Source organism: Aptenodytes patagonicus, chromosome 11 (assembly GCF_965638725.1).
Source record: "Aptenodytes patagonicus chromosome 11, bAptPat1.pri.cur, whole genome shotgun sequence".
Taxonomy (NCBI): Eukaryota; Metazoa; Chordata; class Aves; order Sphenisciformes; family Spheniscidae; genus Aptenodytes; species Aptenodytes patagonicus.
Window position 1 is genome coordinate 22,670,030 of NC_134959.1, and position 21,034 is coordinate 22,691,063.

Genomic DNA, 21,034 nt, shown 5'->3' on the forward strand with positions numbered 1-21,034 from the left:
AGCTTTTGGGTGGGTAATTTGGGAAGGTAGACATGGAGCTCAAGTGGTAGCACTGTGATTGAGTGTTTAAAGTAGAAGTCACACCATGCTGGGGTAAGCCTTGGATAAATGCTGTCATAACGTACAGATTAGAAACAAAAGGCCCAAATGCCTCAGCACAGGAAGCTGCATGTGTTTCACTTTTGTTTTCAAGGGTATGAGTGTCAGACTATGAAGCAGCAAATTCTGTGGGAAAGATGCACAGTTCAGTTACTGAAGTTTTCCGTATGTTTTTCCTGAAGATGTGGTTTTCAACAACAACAGCAACAAAGTTGTTCTGGAAAGCCAGTCCTGAAAAGAGTTTGTATTGGTGTAGGTGTTTTGGGAAGGCAGCAATGCTTTTGGTGATTTCAGAAGCAGCATCATACTGTTTGGGATTATATGGAATTATATCATCTGTCTGAAAACATACAAAGATGGATATCTGTAAAGCCCTCCTCAGAGAAGCTCCGCTGAAGGAGCCCGATTCAGAGGCCTGGAGGGATCTGACTCATTTCCCTTTCTTTAAATGCGTTAGCTATCTGAAAGCTTGGTTCCAATTAACAAATTCAAACCAGAGAGTGATCCCTGAGGGCTTGAAACAAAGCTTCGTTTTGTACAAGCGCGTTACTGAAATGGACTGCTATTTTTGCTTGACCTGTTTTTGGTTGTACAGGGACAGTGGTGGTTTTTGAGGGGTCTTTTCCGTGATCAGCTGTCTAAGATACGAATGTAAGATGTTGAGACCGTAGACAAAGCTGTAGCAGGTGACTTGGTAGGGAGAGAGGGGTGCATGCTCTGAGGGCACAGTTTGCAGAGCAGGAGGAACACAAGATCTAGTTCTCACTCTTGTAGCTGCCAAGGTTGGACCATCTGCAAAGTCACTAGTTTTGTAGAAGCTGTTACCCACTAAAAAGTCCCTCCTTGCTGATGGCATCGGCTGCTGCACACACATGTAGCCAACAGTAGCTGCCTAGTGGGTGGCTTGCTTTGTGTAATCCAAAACTGCTTGCCAGGCTGGGCTCCCTGGCTGTACCCGACCTTCCCCAGCTTTGGGGGATGAGGTATCTGCGAGCCTGTATCTCCCTGTGTCCAGAGCTTTAAGTCTGTCCAGTCCCAAGGTCTCAGTCATGGCACAGAGATGGGCGCATGAAGGAGGGGGTGGGAGTATCTTGGAGTAGGGCTTTCCAGGTCCTGGAGTAGGTGGGGGAAGAAGGGGGAGAAAAGTCAAAAACCTGATGTAAGGAAGGGGAGAGGGCGATAGGGCTACGCTGTTCCTTGTGCAGAGATTGCTCCCTGTTCTCCCCACCCTACACATGCACAGTTTTCCTTCCTTTCAAATAGGCTGAGAATGGACAAATTTGCCTGAGCTATTCTGAATTATCTGCCGCCGTCAGATTTAATTTTCATATAATTTAAACCAAAAGCTACAAAGCGTAGCAGTGTTTTTACAGGCCCGTTTTTGGATGAAATTTAGAGGGTTGTTCTTTCAGCTGCTGGGTTCGGGTTTGGCCACAGTGCATCCTCGTGAGTCTCACCAGTTGTGGAAAATGGCTAGAAATTCCCACAGTTAGACTGCTTTATCTGCTGTCATCTGTTCAGCACGTTGCAGAACAAATCCAAAGAACACACTATTTTGTAAATGCGACTGGAAAAAAGTTGTTTCTTGAGGGCATGGGGTGAGTGTGTACCACAGCTGGGATAAATGTCAGCAACTGATCCTAGTTACCAAAAATGAGTCATGCTTTCAGCCGTAGCTCTTCACAAAAAGCTGGATGAATGTGCAGTTTTAAGTAGTGCTCTGCAGAGAGCTGCTGCCTTTAAAACCCTTGATCTGTTGACCTCGGTGTGCATTGTTAACTGTGTGGTTTCTGTGAGACAAATGAAATTTAACTGCAGTCCAGCTTAAGCGCATGAATTTTTTAAAGCGTCAGTCGTCTTTTGAAACACAACTTGAAAACTTAACAGCAGCAGGTCTAGCTCTCCGCTACCAGTGTGCAGAAGCTCATTCAGCCATCCCAATGTGTCTCCTGCAGTGTCGTGATGCGCTGACAACCCGCCAGAAGCTGATCGCCCAAGACTACAAAGTCAGTTACTCGCTGGCAAAGTCCTGTAAAAGTGATCTGAAGAAGTACCGCTGTAATGTGGAGAACCTTCCCCGGTCTCGGGAAGCCAGGCTTTCCTATCTGTTGATGTGTTTAGAGTCTGCTGTGCACAGAGGTAAGTGGAGTTCCATCAAGAGATGTGTGACTTGTTGGGACCTTGATTTTAAAAGTTTCTCTTGGACCTTCAGGTTCAACATGTATTTACAGTCCCCTTCTCCAAGTAACCTTTTCCAAACTTTGGTTCAGAGGCAAGTTTCCTCATCATAATGCTTTCATCGCTGTTGTTTTGAAGGTCAGAATAGCTGAGTAAACCTCTGATGCTGACTCCTATTGTGTAGGCAAGAAGTTTAAAATGCAAAATAGCAAATCCCACTTGGACTGATGATGTGTAATTGCAAATCCTTCTATTCACTGTGAATTCAAGCAGCTTTTTTACTCCTTTATGTAGTGAGCGTTAAATATGCTACCGGGTTAAAACACAGAATAGAGAACCTGCTTATCATCACTCTGGGAAAGCCAGGGATACTCAGTCCTCTGCCTCTTGTAAGTAATGTTCTTACCCAAGCTACTGAACTGCGAGGAAAATGCCTTAATTTCTCTACCTCTAGTTTTTCCTATATAGAAGGAAGGTAAGTGTGAGAATATTCTTTTTGTTCATTTAAGTTAGTGTAAGCTGGAGATGTCCTAACACCAGCGGCTGTCCCAAAGGCATTAGAGGGCCCTATGCGGCAGGACCATGCTAAAGGTTCTCTGTGAAATTGCCATAACGTGTAAAACAACATGTTATATCCTCTAAAGCTGCACTGGAGAATTGTTTGGTTTCCCCTTTGGCATGCGGCTGGGTGGTTTCTGATTCAGCAGCAGGGCTGCATGCTGCAATGCCCCTGGCACAGGAGGGAAAGGCTGCCGTAACACCATAAGCAATCTGTGCGTTTGTGAGTTTGAATAACTCATTGCTTCTGATTGATGTGGAAATGACGCGTGCTGTTTGTGGAAAACTTGTGGGGTTTTTTTCCTTCTCCCTGCAGTAGGGCAGGTGCTTTCCTCAATTACATGCAGAAAACTGCTGTTCAGTTTTCTGAACAGTTCAGGAAGTTCATTAACTTCCACTTTCACGGTGGAACAGGTTCTGCAGCGTGTGGCTTGTGCACGAAGCATAGCCCAGGAGGAACACTAATTATTCCATGCACCTCCACGTGTCTGTATTATAATGCCTGGGAGCCCCCGTTGGGGTATTCGACCTCCGTTGCATGGGGCGTTGTACATGTATGGGGCGTTGTACATGTATGAACAAGTTGTGATGGGGGCTAAGGGGAGGGCATAGCAAAAAAGACATGTTCCTTTTGATTAAAAAAACCCAACAAACTGTCTACATGGGGACTGTAGGAAAGCTTATAGCAGATCTAAGCGTTGATTAAAGTTAGATTCTGTGCAACTGCAGCAGTTTGTTAGACACTCCGTATATACTCTTGGTAACATACTCTATTCTGTGTTTTGGCTTCCTGAGCAAGCATGTGCTATTGCTCTAGAAAACGTTTTTCCTCAGAAAGTGTTTAAACTGCTGTCTGGACAAATTCCTCCCCCAATTGCGTATCAAGCTGGTAGATTACCAGAGGTGACTTCTGTTTCTACAGGGGAAAAACGAGCCCTTGAGCATACAAGGAAGAGCTGACCTGTACCACAGAACTGCAGATCACCGAGTGTTTTCAGCTGTTCTTCAAAAGCACCTCCTGTAATCTGAAATCCAAATAAGATTCTCCTAATCTTTCAGGAATCCCTTTTTTCAAATCCACGTATTGAATCCATAGACCGGCTATTTTACAGGTTTAATTAAATGCTGGGAGCTACCGTAACAACTGGTTTAATACCCAACATGTCTGCTCTAGCACACTTGTTGCAATCTGGTGTTGTCCAGGGTGTAGACATCGTCCCTATTCTTCCAACGTGATGGTAGCGTAGGTCAAGAAGGGCTCTGCTAAGCATTAATACTAAATCATGTTGTCTTCTCTTGGCTCAGGTCGACAAGTGAGCAGCGAGTGCCAGGGTGAAATGTTGGATTACCGGCGCATGCTAATGGAAGACTTCTCACTGAGCCCAGAAATCATCCTGAGCTGCCGAGGGGAGATTGAACACCACTGCTCAGGCCTGCATCGGAAAGGTCGCACCCTGCATTGCCTGATGAAAGTAGTACGGGGCGAAAAGGGAAACGTCGGGCTGAATTGTCAGCAGGCAGTAAGATGCTCTTCTATCGCTTTGCTTCTAGGTTGCTCAGTTGGTAGAAGCACTGATTTGTCTGTTAACATTTTGCCTTGCGATGGAGATTCTTCTGAAGGCAGTCTGTCTCTGCCAGATACCAGTGAATGCTGGAGGCAGTTGTGTAATGGTCATGGTATGAAGTGTAACTTGGTATCTAGCAGCACATTAGTAATGTTTTTTTTCCTCAAAAATACATTTTGGATTGCTTTGCTCTGGATTTTGTACCGGATCTCCAGTAGTTCTTCACCAGCAGCTCTCAGGTCATGGAATTCTCTCCTGGGTGCAAGATGTAGGGAAACTTGCTTTTTTATAAGTGTTAAAACATTCCCTCTCCTTCCCTTTTCCCCCCTATGCCCTATCCTTAGAAATGCACTAAATCTTCTCAAAGTACCTTTCCACTCAGTTTTATTTTTGCTATTTCATTCAGCTTAAACGATGGAAATGGAACTTCAGGGACAGGTAGGTACAACATACTGCTGCATGTTGTTGTAGATGCAGCCACTGAAGGAATTGTCATTCTTCTCCAAAATACCTCTTTAACAGGGGATGATTCTTTTGCCTTTTTTAAAGCTCCATTTTGGCCCAGATGCATCCTGCTTGTAGTCTCTTTAAATTGAAAACAATTGTTTAATACTTGTTCAAACTCATTAGTGCTTTTTAATGTAATATTACATTTTTTTTTTACTTAATACCTGCTTTTTTAATGACCCATGAGCCTGGAAAAGTGACATCAATGCTAAAAATGGCTAGGGGGCGTTAGTGCTGATGTAGGAATTTGGGGGAGATGTGTGCTCTTGACCTCCTGCAATATACAGAACCACAGTAGTCCATTTTCCGTGTAAATGTAGCTTGAAGCCTGAGCCCAAAATGCTGCCGGTTTGTGTATGTTATCAAAGATAAATGAATTGTAAGTAATTTTTGTAAGGGATAGGATGCTTTTGTGATGAAGCTTATTTCTGCATAAATACCAGGTGTATTGGTGCAGCAGCTGTACAGTTTGAGTCATTTCTGCGGTAAGCTGTAGTGTGTGACTTATGTTTTGCAACATTAGTGTGAAAAACTGAATACTTGTTTCTGTTTAAATATGAAATTGAACTTGCTGCCTCAGAACTTGATTATTTGCAAATTGTCAGAAGATCAGTTCATCTTGGGAATAACTTCCAGATCATGAAGTGCATGTTCAGAACAAGTCATAAGTCAAGGCAGGGGACCCCCAAAAGTGATATGAGTTTTGAGACTTCTGGGGAAAAAGAATGTCTGTAGAAATCTATAGGGTTTTTTTTTTAGTTCTCTTACACTTAAGCTTCTGCTTTGTTTTTGTACAGTAAGCTGATGCAACAGCAGGGCTTCTCCATGACTCCCCTTCAAGTTGAATGACCTGTGTGCTGTTCTCTGTGCAAAAGACAGCAGGAGCCTAAATTAAGTGTTGATTTTATAAAATATGATTAGTTTGTCCATGTTTTTATGGGCAAGAGGAAGTAGATGATTGCAAGAATATGCTAAACATTCTAATGCTCTGGGTTCCTGAGGACTGGCATGGTGCTATTATATAGCTGCCTACGACTTCTGAGGTACTAAATCGTTTATTGTTGATATTTTTGTATGTGAATGGCAATGGTTGTCTCAGCTGTCACTGGTTTTATTCTGTTTTGATTTATTGTGTTAGAATGAGCTTCTTGCTTTTATCTTCTATGGTAGGTAAATTATCTTTGTAAGGAAGATAATACTGTCTGAAACCCTTCCAGATACTGTGCGGCTTTTGCAAGAGACTCAAACTCGCCTGTCGTATGAGATTGGCCCATACGACAGGCCTTGAAGAAGGCAAGTTAGAGGTCCATCCCTTCATAGAGGCTGGAGCTACTTAATTTCCTTTTGGATACCTAGAGAGTACCTTTAATGTATGCTTCTGCTGAGCCACGGATGCTTTTCTGAAGCTGATTTCTCAGCATCTTCATTGCCATGTGTCAGTATGGTTCTGTCTTTGAGACCTGCGGGTGGTCTCAGGAGTGCTGCTTCAGTAAATTCATTCATGGGGGAAAGATTAACCCGTGTTGGGGTTTCCAAAAACTAGTTAGCAGACTGCATCAAAGAGCAGTTTTGGTTTGGGGTTTTGGGGTTTTTTTTGTCTACAGTGTAATGTTGGTGAGATGTCCTATCACTTTGTACCTCCAATGGCTCCTCATCTGCAGATAGGATGGCTGCTTCAGCCATCTCCTGCTTGCTTGCTCGTGGCTACTGCTTGGTCTACATGGCTTCAGACCAAGTCCAGCTAGACCAAAGCTGACTGATGTTGGTCCTTGCTTTCTGATGTTTTTGGGCAATTCTTATTTCAGGAACGTGGTGCTGATGCTCTGATTGAACTTTGATGTGGCTGTTGATGGTGGAACTACTGGTCTGTGGCATCTCTACCTTATCACCTGTGGAAACAGAGGAAAACAACACTGTTGCTTTGGGCTCATCTCCAGACGTTGTCTTTTCTATGTGGAGTCAAAAACTTGTGTCCATGTGCTTTTAGTAGCATCAGTAGGTAACACTAATACAGCAGTTTAATTTCTTGGCTAGCCCAAAGCAGTAGGACTAGTCCTGAAATTCTTCAGACGTGCTTGCCTAGACAGTTTGCTTGAGGAAATTGGAATGGGAAACGTCTAATTTGGATCTGTTTTTACTTACTGTCCTGTCTGTCAAGGTTTGCTCTGATTCTGCTTGCCTTATGAAAGGAAGATGTTTGCCCATCTGCCAAAAACAACACAAAGAATCCCAAAACAACAAAACATAACCGAAGAACCTCCATAATTTTATTTTCCTGCAGGAGCATCTGCTCATACCCTTTCCTGCAGGAGGAATACGAGTGATTCTTTGTATTTAAAACTGTCAGTGAAATGTGTTCTCAAACCTTCGCAAACCCCAATTTATTGATCTGAGGGGTTTCATTTCTTGTGAGACACCTCAACCAGAATGATCTTGCATATGGGAGTCTGCGCTCACAATTAACTGTGCTGTTGTGCAAGAGGCATGCCTAGACCCAAATGTCTAAGAGCTGTGTGGTTTTTTGTCTCGGTTTTGATCAGTGAACTTGCCAAAATGCCCAAGTTCTGTGAATGGTAGAGGAACGATGGCTTTCTGTGTAACATAAATGGTTCAGCCTAAGTTTAAAAAAAAAAACTCCTGGGTGTTTGGTCAGCCTTATCTTGCCTAACTGTAGGCTTAAGTACCTTCCTCACCCCAGGATATCACAGGTGCGCTCTAGCAATGTGCCCTCTTAAGGGCTCTTTCCAGTTTGGCTTTGCCATCTCAGAGAACGCTCTGCCTGTTCTGAAGCAAAGGATAGGGCTCCTATTATTTATACTATTGATGTACTTCTATAGGGGCATGCATTTTATTAAGAAAAAAAAATACCATCGGGATGAGATACTACTTCAGGAGCACGTCTTCCTGTGTAAAACAAGCTCTTTGCTTTGGGGAAGCATATACAGCTTGGATATGTTCCAGTCATTAAATGGTCTTCTGCAAATATTATTGTTACGTTATTCTTCAAAGACAGAGATCCTGTGCGTAGGGAGAGTGGGTCTGTGATGCTGTAGGTCATCAGACAGCAGATATATGTGTCCCTTAATTGTGAGCATCAGCCCTTAAAAGATCAACAGCTGTACTGGCGGTGTCTAGCACCTGTGGTGCTGTTCAGTGGAAGCAATATTTTGTGCTAGAGCTGCTGGGAAACTGTTTATCAAATACGTGACTTTTATTTTGCTCTGGTCTCATCTTTGTTTTTTCTCTTCAGTCCCTTGAGCAGGTAAAACTATGATCCTTGCTAAAAGGGCAGATATTTCTGCTTTCAATTTCTAATACAGCTAATAAGTCGATAGTTAATTGTTAGTTCCACACACCATCAGGATAAAAGTTCAGAGGATTATAAAGGTTATCCAGCTGCTTTTCAGCTGCAAGGGTTTGTTGTAGGAGGGAGGAAAATCCTATAAAACCTTCACTTTTATTACTGGTGCCAAATTATTCCCTTGCCCCTGCAGTCAGGGCAGCTGGCTCGCTGCTGCGCATCTTGCACGTGGTTGAGAATCGGGACTGGGAATCCTGCAGTAGTGCCCAAAACGGGACAGAGAGACTGTAGGAGGCAATCTGGTGCTTCCGAGCTGTCGTACCCAGTGCACTTTGGCCTCTTCCACTTGATAGCAACACAAATACCACTTAAACTGAGACCTGAGGAAGAATCCTGCCTATGTAATACTCTGGCCAGTTTATTTGATCTGTGTGTGTAAGAAAGTGTCAGGTTTGAGGTTTTATTAACCCATTTGTCCTTGAGGGAGTAATTCCAGTAATCATTCTTGATCCCTTTTTATATGTAAACATCTGACACGAAGTGAGCCCAGCACTTTACGTGCAGTGTATTGTCCGTCCATGCAGGCTGTGTGTGTGTGTGTGTGTGCATGCCAGCAGAACGACCATATTCTACTCCTTGCATTGACTCTTACAAAGTTTGTAAAGAACTTCTCACTTCTCCTGCTGATTAAGGTGCAGCTCCCTATTATGAACCGGATCCTGTATTGGCTTCTGTTTGACCACTGTCAGTCGTATAAAATGTTTATTTTTTTTATTATTATTTTTTAGTGAAAATATCGCAAGAATTTTTGAATCAACAGCTTGTGCCTGCTAGGCAGCGCTCTTCTGAGCTGCCTGCATCCCTTAGAAGCTGAGGCTGGGCCTAATTAACTTTGGCCAAGAGCGAGTTGCAGGAAATCCTGTGTTCCTCCCAGGCAGTCTGTGGTCTGTCCTCTTGATTACAAGCTTCCTACCAGATAAATCGCGCTAGCTTGTATCTTCTCCAGTTTTCTGATGCCTTTTTTTTTTTTTCTTCTCCATGTTTTGTGATGTTAGGGCTTTGCCCCTGGAAGTTTCCTGGGTGGTGTTCAGGTGCAGACTTTGAAAGATGGAGGATAAAATTGTAACTGTGCTTTTGATTTAGTTGGGCTGGGGGCCAGTGACAAAAGTCATTAAGTAAGTGTCAAGATGTTAACAGTGTAGACCATTTGATGTCGGTGTGCAGTTGCCTTCTAAGCAAGCTCTCTTTCTGCTCCAACTTGTGTCAGCTATAAATGTTTGCCTGTGGAATGATAGCAGTCTCTGCCCTATGTCTGCCTGTTCGGACTTTGGGAAGTCAATGCTTGGTGAGAAATGAGGTGGGGCGTGGGGATCCTGGGCTGAGTAGTGGCCCACAAAGCTACCCTTCTGCCCAAAACTAGAGATTAAGTGAGATTGAGACTTACCTAAATTCCCTTCCCCTGGCCCAGCAGACACCTCCCAAATTCATGTTCAGATGCCATGGGCTGTGTCTGGATCTGATTTGGAAACCTAGTGCTGTGGATGCTAAATTATGTTTCCTTATTAATGAGACAGTTATTTTTCTGAAGCTTTAATCAGAATAATGGTTTTGCAAGAAGAAAGGACTTGATGAAACTGTTCATACTGTATTTACCTATGACAGTTGAAAGTATTCAGAAGTCACAGAAGGAGTGCAGGGATATCACAGCTTCAAGTTAGCGCACCTGGTCTCTCAATCTTTGGGAAGTTTTTGTTTTCATCTTTTGCTTATACCATGGCTTCTCTTAAGTAGATTAAAAACTGACACCTTGCTTTTGTTATATGTGTGTATATGTATTTTATATATATTAAAAATTTTATATTATTTTTAAATATAAAATTTTATATAGTATAACTTTATAATACAATAATATTTATAATAATTTTACAGTATTTATAATAATATTAATACTAATTTTATATAATAATATAATATACAATTTAAAAATGTTTAATAATTACATAGTTTTATCTTTATATATATTAAAAATTCTTTAATATAGCCCAAATTGTGGTTACCCTGGCTTCCAAAAGCTTGAGCAGGCATACCTGAGGAAATGACACTTCATGGGCCAGCAGAACGGGACATTTTATCCCGTATTTCAGTGAAACTTTTGTGTCTTCTCCAGGCAATTCAAAAACGTTTTTAAGCTTTGTTTGTAGTTAGGCAACTGGCCTTTAAACATTGATTTGGGTTTCAGTTTAGAACAGTAGATAGTCTTCATGGAAGTGTGACAGATTTGCATGTTTGGTATCATCAGCCTTATGGGATGAAGATGGATCAAAAATACAATATTCAAATTTTGCCAGTTCCATTTTGTAAATTGGCATATAAGTGGTTGAGGAACACAGCTGACCTTCAGCGCATGATCAGTCTCCTCCAATGTTCCTGGGTCGCTTCGTAAGGATAATTAGGGTTCAGCAGCACTGGACTCCCATGTCTGGTAATCGAGTTGGCAGCACAAGCGCTTGAAATAAGCAACTGTAGAGCAGAGGTCATACCTGGTAGTGGTGTTATTGGCATAGAATTGCCACGCTGAGAAGTTGTAAGTGCTCTCATTTTGATTGTTATAATTTTGTTTTCCTATGCACAATTTCTTTCTTCCAGCTTCAAACACTGATTCAAGAAACTGACCCCGGTGCAGATTACCGCATTGACCGAGCGTTGAATGAGGCCTGTGAATCGGTGATACAGACTGCCTGCAAGCACATACGGTCTGGAGACCCAATGTAGGTGGCTCTCGGTTACAACTGGTTTTTGTTTCTGTTGGGCATCCATGAAGGTTGTGTGGCTGACCAGTATAGGTACTAAAACCTGTCCAGAAATGACGGACTCGAAACTAGCAATTCATACAGGGTTGGAGGTGTGAACAGGAATGAGCTCTGTCTTCATTCTTGCGGTATAAGCAGGCTAGTATTTCTACAACAAGGCTGGTTTAGCACTGGTGAAGGACGTAGCTATCTCAGGCGCTTCGATTAAATTTGTAACATTTGATGTGCTAATTTCTCTTACCACATAAGTCTTGAGCAATGTCACAAAGAAAAGTAACAAGCCTTGAAAGGCCAGTTAAGCAAATCCATACTGCAGAGAGAAACGTGTCCTTTATCTTCAGGTCTGATATATAGTGTCTCCTGAGACAGATTTTATATAAAATATTCCTTATGATTTTGTCGTATATCAGACTTGCTGAGATAACTAAAACAATGGAATTTAAGAGGGTACAAATGTGGTATACAGTTGTTTTAGATGTAATCTTTTTGAAGGAAGAGAAAGATCTTCACTGTGTTTGGAGGTCTTATCTATGGTTCATTGGAAAGACTGATTTGGCAACACCAACTGTTACAAGGAAGCTCAGCATGATTATAACGGTCTGTTGCCTAACTTTTTTCTTCCGTTTGCAGGATTCTGTCTTGCCTGATGGAGCACTTGTATACTGAGAAGATGGTAGAAGACTGTGAGCATAGGCTCCTGGAGCTCCAGTATTTTATATCTCGTGATTGGAAGTGAGTACTGTGAAACAAGATTTATCCTCACTTGATGCTTGTATTTAGTGTTTGTATGCATTAGCAGTTCCTTGTAAAACAGTATAGCTTATGCTTGTTCAAAAGAGGACTTTGAAGCATGCCAGGTCTGTAGGGCATTAATGCCTGTCTAGAACAGTAGAAGCAAAAGCTGCTTGGAAAATAAGTGTGATGCCCACTTAAATCAGGTACTCACTTAGAAATGATGCAACCCTAAAAAGCATCTCAAGTTTGAGCTCTGAAATTCAATGCATCTTTAATTAAAAGAAATCTCTCTGGCCATATTGAAGTTGAAGGTCACTTTCTGTGCAGGTTGTAGCCAGTTTTATCTGCTCTGAGTGCTACAATATGGGAGTTAAGAAAACCAAGCTACTAAGTGTAACAAAGAGACACTGTGAGAGGCTCCCTGCTTCCATTTCTGCCTTTTTTTCAAATTCTCTAGGTGTGATTACAGCCTGTAGAGCAGATGCAATTCCCTTTGGAGCACTGCTTTTCCAACTTTCTCATCCAAAGATGGCAGTGCTTTGTTTTAAATATACACAGAGCCCCTGTGCCTGTGTGGGTTAAGATGAGGAGAGTATAAATTTGATAAACATAACCAGTGAGGAAAGAATAAGCATTTGGCTGTTCTTCTGGAGAAGGTTGAGAGGTGAGGAAGTACAGTACATCAAATGGGGTTACTTCAAGAAATGGAATAATTGTTCTCAGTGACCACAAGGAGTGTAAGGCAAGAAGTCATGGGCTTTGATTACTGCAAAGGGTATTCAAATCAAACATTAAGACAATCTGACTCATAGCTGTATCTATGGGCAGCATCGCCAGTAGTTAAGAGCTGACATGCTCTGTGAACCTTCTGCTTTTAAAATACATGGGGCTTCATGGACTAGAGAGTTTAGGATTCTGTGGCTGTTTATTTAGTCATCTCAATAGCTGTCTTCATAGGTAGACAAGAATACTCTAATTTTTTTTCCTCCTCTTCCTTTTTCCCTTCATTGCTGGTTCTCCTGCCTGTGCCATGTTTCCAGCAGGTAATTCGTTGCTTGAGCCAAACTTAAGTGATTGGAGGAAGGAAGACTGAGTATTTGCTTTTTGCTGGGAGTAAAGATAATTCTAATTCATATTGCAGGCTGGGCAACATTGGCTCATCTTTCTTGTTTAACCACTGTTTCCTAAAACTGGCTTATGAAAACTGTTGTATTAACTGTGCGCCTAGCACAGATGCATGGAGTAGAAATGGTTTTCTTACTACTTTTATCATTATCTATATAATTGTGTCCACTGATATCACGATGTTTGCCTTCTAAAGTGTTGTAGAAATCTGAAGTTTCCACTTTAGAAAGCTGGCAGTATCTCACTTTAAGGTAATTAGACGTCATCTTAAGAGATCTGCACTTGCAGTTTTCTTGTATGCAAAAGCAAGGGATGCTGAGTCTTCAGTTAGCTCAAATCCAGAGCAGACAATAATTAATCTAACTCATTTCTATGAAACTAGCATTTCAAACTGGCAGCAGTACAAAAATACATAAGATATACAAGCAAAACATGGTATGTACCTGCTTTTCTGCTGCTTTAGGGCATCAAGGAGATGATTTCTTCTCTCATGTGTCAGCATTTGGCTGGCATGCTGCAGAAGAGAATGGGAGGCGCTTCAAGAAGCATTGAAGATTTAATCTGTAAAGATCTTAGTGTATTTTTGCAACATTAGGGAGTTGACTCCAAATTGAGTGACAGGCATTTTGCCACCTGTTGGTTCAGTTGGTTAGACACCGCTGCTAAATGATGTGGTGGTGTATGAAACTTGAAGTAGATTTTTCTGCCTCAGAAGCATTTCAGAATATGAAAAACGTTAAAGGTTGGAATAAAGTGCTAGTGATAACTTTTCTGTTGCAGATTGGATACAGTCCTTTACCGCAAGTGTCAGGGAGATGCCTCCCGTCTCTGCCATACTCATGGCTGGAATGAGACTAGTGAGCTGATGCCTCCAGGGGCTGTTTTCTCCTGCTTGTACAGGCATGCGTACCGCACAGAGGAGCAAGGAAGGAGGGTAGGTGCTTGAGTGCAACTACTGCTCTTTGATCTGTGGTAGAAGGGTTGTATGTACATTTGGAAGTTGGACACACTGTGCTAAAACTGTAAGAACTGGCAAAAGCTACTTAAAAGCATTTACTGTAGGTGGTACTTGCACTGCTTCAGATGCGCAACTCCTCCTCAAGTGTGCCTTTGGAGGTCTGTGGTGGTGTTCTGGTAAGGCAAAATAGCCACATCAAGATGTGACACTTGCCCGCAGGGGGAACTGTGTGCTGACAACAACTTATGTATATCTGTTTAGACACAGTGCAAGTCCTCCCCTTGTCTTTCCAAAGAGGAGTCTGATTCCTTGTAGATCGCTAGCATAGCTGCAAAATTGGTTTTATGCAAAAAGGAGTTCCAAGCCCAGCTTTCCTAGGCTGTTTCTAATTAAGTTTTGATTTGAGTACAACTTCAGATTATACCCTATTAAATTCTTCCTATGGCTATAAAGCATCCTTTCAATTCTTTGGAGCATGCTGTACTGGTAAATGTGCTTATGCCGTCTTTAAAGAAGACAGCAGGGATCTGACTTGCTGCCCTGCAATCTGGAGATCCACCATAATCACATTTGTTTGGTTCAGAGCTACTCTTTTCAAGTCTGCTGCCCTCTCGTGCCTTTATCCAGGCACTCTCTTGAAAGCAGCTGGGTACTCGGTTCCATTTCTTTTGGCACTGTAGTGTACACAGCCCCTAGGAGTTGGTGGGTTTACACAATGGCCTGGCTTAAAAATTAATTTCTACAGCTTGATTTAAAAGGTCTTTTGTGACAGAGGTCAAGTATTGATTGAAAGCATCTCTCTTTTAGGAATAATTTTTTTTAATGCAGTTTCTTAGTCTGCTGAGTTGAGACTTTTTAATTCCATTTTATATTAGTGCTGACCAAAGAAATCAATAGCCAGCCTGCAAATAATCTATCAGAGAGAGAAAAGGCTTTTAAATGTATCTTTCTTGTGGAAAGTAGGCTAAGGGAGCAGCTGTGATTTTGAAATTTAGCATTTGAAAGCAAACTCATCAGAGGTTAGGTCTGTACTTTTTTTCCAGTGCTGTCCACAAAATGCTAGGTAACTTCCAGTGGTTTGGATTTTTAAATGTATGAAGTTTTAAGCTTCAACCGGTGCATTTTAGGTCTGACAAGCGCCATGCCAGTATCCCTTGATTTTCTACAATTTCTTTCTTCCTCAGTCTTGGCAAATGCTGGCTCTGATGTGCTGCAGTGGGGATTGCTGAGAAGAAATTACAGCTGGACTATATTGCCTCATTCTGGGCTTCCCTTTTGGTATCGAGGGCATGAGCTATTTTGACCTTCTTCTCCAGAAGCAGTCTGTAGCTTTGAGTGAAGGGGGCAGTGCAGCAGATAATCTAGGGACCTGCTTTGACATCTCATTTCAAAAGCAAAGTGAAGGTTTAAGAGTATAAGATTTATTTTAAGGGAATAAAAGGAGCCTTCCTCCAAACTAAATGACAAAGCTCCAAACTTTTTTGGAGCCTGGATTGCTTGTGGGGGCCCTGGCAGGCTTGTGCTTAGCAGTACAGGACAGCTTCTGTACTTTCTGGGATTGCTGATGGCATTTGTGGTTACTCTCAGTACTTCACCTGACAGCATCTTGTTTGTGTTGTACGGATTTAGAGACACCCCATATGCTAAACGCTCTTTGCCCTCTTTGCAGCTATCGCGAGAGTGCAGAGCAGAGGTCCAGAGAATCCTCCATCAGCGTGCCATGGATGTGAAGCTGGACCCAGCCCTCCAGGACAAGTGCATGATTGACTTAGGAAAGTGGTGCAGTGAAAAAACGGAGACAGGGCAGGTACTGTACACAGGAACACTGCTAATTCATTTGCAAAGCTGGAGGGGCGGGAAGGGCAAAAAAGGGGATAAAGGGACATCTTGTTGTTAGCTGTCTTTCTATACCTGAGAATATATTAAAAATGCGTGCAGTTTCAAACATAATCTACACTAGACTGAGAGACGGAGGTGATACGAAGAAGCTTTGCACCTACTGCATGGCTTCAGTAGGTTTAAATGTGTAGTGAAATGGGAAGGGGATAGTTAACAAGAAGGACTTTAATGAAGCAGCCCCACCCCACCCGGACTCTAATTTGTAATACTCTATTACAAGCTTCACATTTCCCACATAAACTTTATCCCATTTCCATTTGGCAAATACTGACATGCTTCCTGTGTTTATACAGAACTGAACTAACATCTGCTGCTACGTAACAAAGTTTCAACAAATTAATTTCATGTTAAATTGCTGTGCCTTAGCATAGCTGTAGGGAAGGAGCCATTCAACAGCAGATGCAGTAGAGCATACACCACTGTCTTTTTGAAGTGCCCATCATAGGTTGTAGTTTGGGTAATTAACCTCTCATTGAGGTTATGTGAAGGGCAAATTAAATGTCATATTCCAGAAGTGAAAGCACATCATGCAGGTTCTGAGAACAAGCGGTAACATCCTAGACCAACATTCTCAATCACTATAACGTATATGTGTTCTGGGAGTGCCGGTAGAGGAGTGGGATTAAATGAGACTTAGGACTTTACAAGGAGGAGGGCAGTTTCACATGTGTTACAGTATTTCAAACCCAAATTTTCAAATTGGGTTCTTGGAAAAGAACTAACTGAACTCACTAAACTGTTTTTGTAGGAGCTGGAATGCCTTCAGGACCATCTTGATGACTTGGTGTCTGATTGCAGAGACATAGTAGGAAACCTCACTGAGCTGGAGTCTGAGGTGAGCGGTTTTCAGCCTGGGATAAAGGGAAGAGTTGAGTGTGTCTAGTTAATGTCATTCTGATAGTGCTGGAAAAAAGTGAGGTTAGAGTAGCTGCAGAAATGCAGCTCTCTGGGATCAAGCAGAGACCATCCATTCTAACCCATACAAGGTAAGTTTTCATGTGGGGTTCTTGAGGAAGAGAATTGAATTTTAGACTGGTGATGACATTTCTCCTGCTTAAAATCAGTTATGGTACTGAAGCTAAGATTTCTTGCACAGGTAACCCAGTTACCTTTAGTACGAGTCACGATATGTCATGGGACTTCATTTTTTGGCCTTGCTTGCAAGTAGTTTTGAGTACCATATTGCAACTTCCTTCCCCTGTCCCAAAAATTTTGCAAGAAGTAACTGCCAGGTGCATCATTAGAGGTTTTCAGTGAGGTCAGCAGCTTTAGCTATTTTATGAAGCTGCATATTTGACTATCTTGCCCCAAACTGTTCCCCGTGTCGCTTAAAATTTACATTGTGCCCTAGGGAAAGCTTCTTCCCAGTGGTTACAAAATGGTTTGTTCAGAACTATCATTAGTTTAACTACTGCCTAGGTGTAAGGTGATTTCTAGTGCTGTAGCTTCCAGTTTGGAGAAGGTTGGCTGAAATATCCAAGCAGTGAGTTTCTGTGGAGACCAGGCTTTTTCCTTAAGCTGGGAGGCTTGTCTTGCGTTTGCCACGTAGCTGGCAAGAGTGAACCTTAGGATTTCCAGAACTGAAGGGCAAAGCTGTCTGGATTGCATCTTTCAAAACCGTGTAAACTGGGTTGAGTTTAACTTGTTATCATAGTGGTTTTTTCAGAGCCTTTTTTCTTGTTCATTCACTGTGAAAATGAAATACTGCATGTTTTCTGCAGGACATTCAAATTGAAGCCTTGCTGATGAGAGCGTGTGAGCCCATTATCCAGACGTTCTGTCATGTGAGTACTCCGTAATAGTGTGAATGTCTTTGGGGGAAAAAACACTATGTGGGAAAGGTTTTTTAGTATTAGTTCTTGGTGTACTTGCTACACTTCAAAAATAAAATCAGATATAAGCAGTTACAAAAGTCTTTAATTAAAAAACCATCCTAAAACAAAAATTCTTTGTTCCATCTAGTACTTCTGCTGTTGTCAGAGCCCTAGCATAAAAGCTAGAATTTGAAGATGAAAATTGCCCTGTAATTGGAAAAAATCACTCTTTACAGTGGGTTAAAAACTAAACTTTTTCCTTCCCCCTTGCCCGCAAGCAGTGTGTCTAGCCACTCCACTCTGTGCAGCTGCTCAGCATCGCTGAAATAACTTCTTACATTGCTCTAGGATTAAGTAGTTAAATAGCAGTGAAGGCACCTAGCTGTAATACTTCATGTAAGCATTGAGTCTCTGCAGTATGTTCTCCTGAGTCTAAAGTGTGCATGTGCCTGAGATGATTCTTTTCTGAACTATATCTATAAATACTTGTGTGGTACAACTCTTGGGTGGTCAGGTAATGGTGAGTGTAAGCTCACAATAGAGTGTGGCACTGCAAATTCCATTATTTCCTGGTCGCAGTGGGCTAAAGGAGCATAAAAACCATGACTTGTAAGAGTAGCTTGTTTTTAAGCCTTTCATCTCTTCAGGAGGTTGCGGATAACCAGATTGATTCTGGGGACCTGATGGAGTGTCTAATACAGAACAAACACCAGAAGGAAATGAATGAAAAATGTGCAATCGGAGTTACTCATTTCCAGCTGGTAAGCAGTGCTTTTTCTCTGCTCTCAGTGGAAGCTTGTTCTGTTCATTGAGGGTGTTGACAGGAATTAGCTAATTATGAAACCCCTCCTTCTTTGAGATTGATTTCCCACTGTATTTAAAGTGCTCTTGTGAATTCAGACAGTTGTACTTGCATGCCTGGTCATAAATGGTCACTTCTGGAGATGATTTATTTTCAGGTCCTCCGTCCTTCCTGGCGTATGGTAGATAGGGTGCCAGCTTCTTCAGCAGTGCAGCGTCCCCCTTGCTTCCACAGTAATAAGTTGTGGACAAAAGCATCTGCTGATTGTATGAGTCAACAAGTGTTCTTTTGGGCAGCACTTTTTTTTTTTCCTCTGGGTAACCAAAGTTGTTTTTCTCATTTCTCTCTTGCAGGTTCAAATGAAAGATTTTAGGTTCTCATACAAGTTTAAAATGGCTTGCAAGGAGGATGTGCTGAAACTTTGCCCCAACATCAAAAAAAAGTATGTAGCACCTGACCAAACAGCAATCTGGTTGTATAAATACATAATAAAGTTACAGGATATTTCATGATAGGACAGAAAACGCTGGACTTCCTTTAAAGGCTGATTGTTTTGTGTGTTTTCCCTTAGTGACTCCATTCTGCAGATGTTTAAGGTAGAGGCATTGCCTGCCTCTTTTAAAATTACTTCTGCTTTACTCTTGCATACAAGCCTGTCCTCTTTATTTTTCTTGCTCTGAAAATAGCTAATGATTATGATTAGTGGACTGCAGGTCCCAGGCTGTTTTATGTCCTTGCTGGATTCATCGTCTTCTAAGATGCAGGCTACCGTTGTTCCAGTTGCTGATCTGGGAAGGGAAAATATCCCACTTGTTTTAGCTGGTTTATTCATTTCAGTTTAAGGGGTTTTTTAATGGCCTACTGCCATGACATAAAGGTAAATTACACACAAGGTCAATCCTGTTCATGGATGGCAAGACTATTTGCATTTTATGATATAAATGCCCTTCCCATAATGCAAAAGGATTGTTTGCAATGCCACATAGGTATTGACCTTCATCTATTTCTGAGATTAAGTAAAGCTTTTCTAAAGTGCTCACATGACTTAGGAGCGGAGATCTTGCTGGGCAGGGGTGTGGTGGGATTTTGAATATCTTCTTGTCTGCTGATCTAGACTCCAATTAGATAGCGTCAGATTTAGGTTTTAGTTGTGATCCAGTTACTCTACATAGAGCCGTACCCAGGCTACAAGTAAGCATAGTTGCACAAGGACTTTATGTGGTGTGTTTGGATTCTTGGGGTCAATTTCTCTGATGTGGTGATCCAACACCAATCTTGGCTGGTCTAAGTGAAGGGTATATGGGTAAAAAGCTCTTTTCTTTTCTGCAGGGTGGATGTAGTGATCTGTCTGAGCACAACTGTGCGCAATGATACTTTGCAGGATGCCAAGGAGCACAGGGTCTCTCTGAAGTGCCGCAAACAGCTGCGTGTTGAGGAGCTAGAGATGGTAAACATGCATGAAACTCCTGATCTGCCTGCTCTTCTAGTGAGGTCCTTGAATTAAAGCTTCCTGGTTTGTCCACCCTGGAAAAAAAAGGAAGCTCATTTGTAAGATGTATCTAATTTATTTTTTCCACTTTTCTTACAACACGAGGCTCAGTTGCCCTTCATGGTGAAAGTAATGATTGTCTACTTTAATACCTTAAATATAGTCTCATGAAGGCTAAGGCAAGCTAAATGGTCATTGGAATTTCAGCTGGAAGTGATTATGTTTAGTGTTAGATAGCAATGTGCTACACATGCTGATGTCCCTAAAGTCCTCTAGGAGAGAATAAAAGCTTCATTTTACAGACTGAGGAAACAAGCACAGATGAAGCAACTCGACTCCAGCTGCTCTAAGATGCTTAGTGGATAAATAAGAGTAGTATTTGTTCTGGTACGCAAGGCTGCCTCTCAACTTCCTGCTGCAGTGCTTGCAGCAATAAACTCATGAGGTCTTTGTCCAGTAGATATTGTTTGAGTGTTAAAGCTTCACCTTAAGTAGGCCCATATCAGAAGATGCAGCACTCTTGCCTTTGTATGGAAGAATTCAAATGCTGGGCATCACTAAAATCAGGAAACTTCACATCCTCCAGATCACCCAATAGATGAGTGGTTATTAATATGTCCTTTAGCTGTCACATGAAAATATTTTGGCTGTCTTGGACGTTTGTGTCGATGCCCTTTTGGGAGGAGCAGTGGAAACAACTTGCCGGCTCTAAAATTCGGTTTAAACCCTTTCTTCAGTGTAAAAAGCCAACTGATCCACTGCATGGATTTGCAAAGTTGATTTCCCACTAACACCACTTCTCACACCCAAGACCCTTAAATTCAAAGAAACTGACCTGCCTGTTGTGAGAGTTGCTTGCTTTTTGTGAGTAGAGGGCTCTAGTTAATAGATTAACAAAGTAAAATAGTCTTAAGAGTCCTATTTAAAAGTTGGTATTGTAATTTATCCTGCAGACCGAGGATATCAGACTTGAACCAGAACTGTATGAGGCTTGTAAAAGTGACATCAAGAATTACTGCCAAAACGTGCCCTATGGCAATGCTCAGGTAATGGATTTTATTAATAATTTACAATTTAATTTGTACTTCCATTTCAGAAAACTTTTGAAGAACACTTTTGCCCCTGTGAGTGCAGCGTTAGATTTTCATTTTGATACCACTGAAATCTTTCATTAGTATTTTGGAGCATAATCTT

At 41.8% G+C, this 21,034-nt stretch overlaps 1 protein-coding gene across 1 annotated transcript in view; it reads left to right on the plus strand.

Annotated features, from left to right (window-relative positions):
* GLG1 (golgi glycoprotein 1) overlaps window positions 1-21,034 on the plus strand; it is a 91,118-nt gene that overhangs the window by 58,064 nt on the left and 12,020 nt on the right. The window contains exons 7-18 of the mRNA XM_076349437.1: window positions 2,055-2,238; window positions 4,141-4,355; window positions 10,855-10,976; window positions 11,649-11,750; window positions 13,659-13,812; window positions 15,506-15,643; window positions 16,484-16,570; window positions 17,457-17,519; window positions 18,197-18,310; window positions 18,705-18,793; window positions 19,681-19,798; window positions 20,794-20,886. Of these exons, the coding sequence (XP_076205552.1) occupies window positions 2,055-2,238; window positions 4,141-4,355; window positions 10,855-10,976; window positions 11,649-11,750; window positions 13,659-13,812; window positions 15,506-15,643; window positions 16,484-16,570; window positions 17,457-17,519; window positions 18,197-18,310; window positions 18,705-18,793; window positions 19,681-19,798; window positions 20,794-20,886 (1,479 nt within the window). The remainder of the gene's footprint in view (window positions 1-2,054; window positions 2,239-4,140; window positions 4,356-10,854; window positions 10,977-11,648; window positions 11,751-13,658; window positions 13,813-15,505; window positions 15,644-16,483; window positions 16,571-17,456; window positions 17,520-18,196; window positions 18,311-18,704; window positions 18,794-19,680; window positions 19,799-20,793; window positions 20,887-21,034) is intronic.